The 1780-nt window shown below is 57.8% G+C and overlaps 1 protein-coding gene across 2 annotated transcripts in view; it reads right to left on the minus strand.

Moving 5' to 3' along the window:
• Positions 1 to 890, minus strand: part of YEATS4 (YEATS domain containing 4) — a 27936-nt gene extending 27046 nt beyond the window's left edge. Inside the window, exon 1 of one of the 2 annotated variants that reach the window (XM_004700460.2) lies at positions 702 to 890. In XM_004700460.2, the coding sequence (XP_004700517.1) occupies positions 702 to 752 (51 nt within the window). In that variant the 5' untranslated portion in view covers positions 753 to 890. The remainder of the gene's footprint in view (positions 1 to 701) is intronic. The other variant, XM_045291025.1, reaches the window with a different exon arrangement.
• Between the last annotated feature and the right edge of the window lie 890 nt (positions 891 to 1780).

Raw genomic sequence — 1780 nt, forward strand, 5'->3', positions numbered from 1 at the left:
TAACTGTTTAAAGGAGTAGAAAGTCCAGTCTTTGTCCCACGAAGCTGCTGCTAGTTTCAAACTGCCCACCATGCGGATCACAGTCCAACGAGTAACCACATCATCAGGTTAGGATTAAATCTGAACATCAGGGAAAGTGCTTAGCCAAGTAGGTGCTAATAAAACATTTCCTACTGCTGTCACTATCTTCAGGAGCTACGCCTGACAGCGTAGTGTTTACACGTTGGGCTGCTAACTGCAAAATGAGCAGTTCGAACGCACCAGCTGCTCCACGGAAGAAAGACAAGGCTTTTGACTCCCGTAAAGGCTTACAGTCTGGGAAACCCACAGGGGCAATTCTACCCAGTCTAAGAGGGTGGCGATGAGTCGGCAGGGGGCGATGGCAATTAGCTTGCTTTTGGTCCCTGTCTTCGCAGCCAAGCGGTGGCATCCCGATGGTTGGTGACCTGGCCGCAGCGGATCACCAAGCCAGGATTCCCCAGCCTTGCCTGCGTCCGGTTCCCTCGACAACGTCGCCCAGCTCCAACCAGGTCGCCTCCGGGTTTGTTGTGGGGCGGGGAGGGGCGAGTGACGCGAAAGAAGGGGCCCAATGAGCGCCGAGCTTTCGCTCGGGGGCTCCGACTCGCCGCCCGCCCCGAAAGCGAGGTTCAACCCCGAGATGGGAAGGCGGGAAAAGGAGGGAGTCGCGGGCTGGCACTGACCTTCACTCTCCCGCCGGAGTCAGGCCCAAATTCGGCCATTCTCTTGAACATATTGTCCCACGGAAGACGCCGCCGCCTCTGCCAGGGAAAGAGACCGGGGCCGGCGGGGTCGCCGCTCCCCTCACCTCAGAGGCCCCGTTCCTCCCGCGCGGGCCCAGGCGAAGGCTGTCCGGCCGGAGGAGGGCGGGTCGCCGGTGCTGCAGCACAGAGTAACCGCTAACTCCTCGCGTCCCCGAAGCCCATTCAACCCCGCGGGGGAGGAGAGCGGAAGCGGAGCAGCGCGACGGTGACGCTGCGCGCAGGCGCAACGGGCTCGCCTGCCCGGGCGGTGCGCCTGCGCGGACGGCCGGACCGCGCGCGACCGCCGTCCCTGCGCTTCCGTCGCCGAGCCGCGCACCCACCGAGAGAGTCCCTTCTGGAGACAGTACCTTGTCCTTGACCGACTGTTTCAAATTCCTGAAATCGTGCTGAAACAAAGGTCTCCCTTAGCTTTTTGTTGTCTCCATGCAGACCTCCGCCCGAGACCCGGCCAAGCCATCTGCCCTCCCTCTCCCAAGTTACTCAGGTTAGAATAGATTCCAAGGTGTCTTGATTTGTTACAGGCAACGTCCATTGCCTTTCTGAAGCACGTCTCCGAAGACTGACTCCCTGCCATGGAGAGCGGGACTGCTCCCTTGGGGTTTCCATCACCTTCCAGGGGTTCTCAAACTGTTAAAACAGGGGCCCAGTTCACTGTCCCTCAGACCCGTTGGAGGGCCGGACTATAGTTTAAAAATATATATATGAACAAATCCCCATGCACACTGCATATATCGTATTTTGAAGTGAAAAACAAATGGGGCAAAAACACCCGGCGGGCCGGATGGCCGCAGGACCCCTGTTAGTTGCTCCTGACGAGTGGCTGGTGGGGCTGGGGAGGAGGGTTCGAACCACTGGTCTTAGGTTAATGCATAGCCCACTACGCCATCAGAACTCCTGTTCTTCGTCGATCAGAGCTGTACTAAATTAATGTTCTCCAATTTAACTGTAATCCTGGCTGTCGAGCAGCAGTTCTGGTGTTTTGTTTTAGAGTTACAGTC

Source organism: Echinops telfairi, unplaced genomic scaffold (assembly GCF_000313985.2).
Source record: "Echinops telfairi isolate 266 unplaced genomic scaffold, ASM31398v2 ScPeMD7_2;HRSCAF=8, whole genome shotgun sequence".
NCBI classification, from domain to species: domain Eukaryota; kingdom Metazoa; phylum Chordata; class Mammalia; order Afrosoricida; family Tenrecidae; genus Echinops; species Echinops telfairi.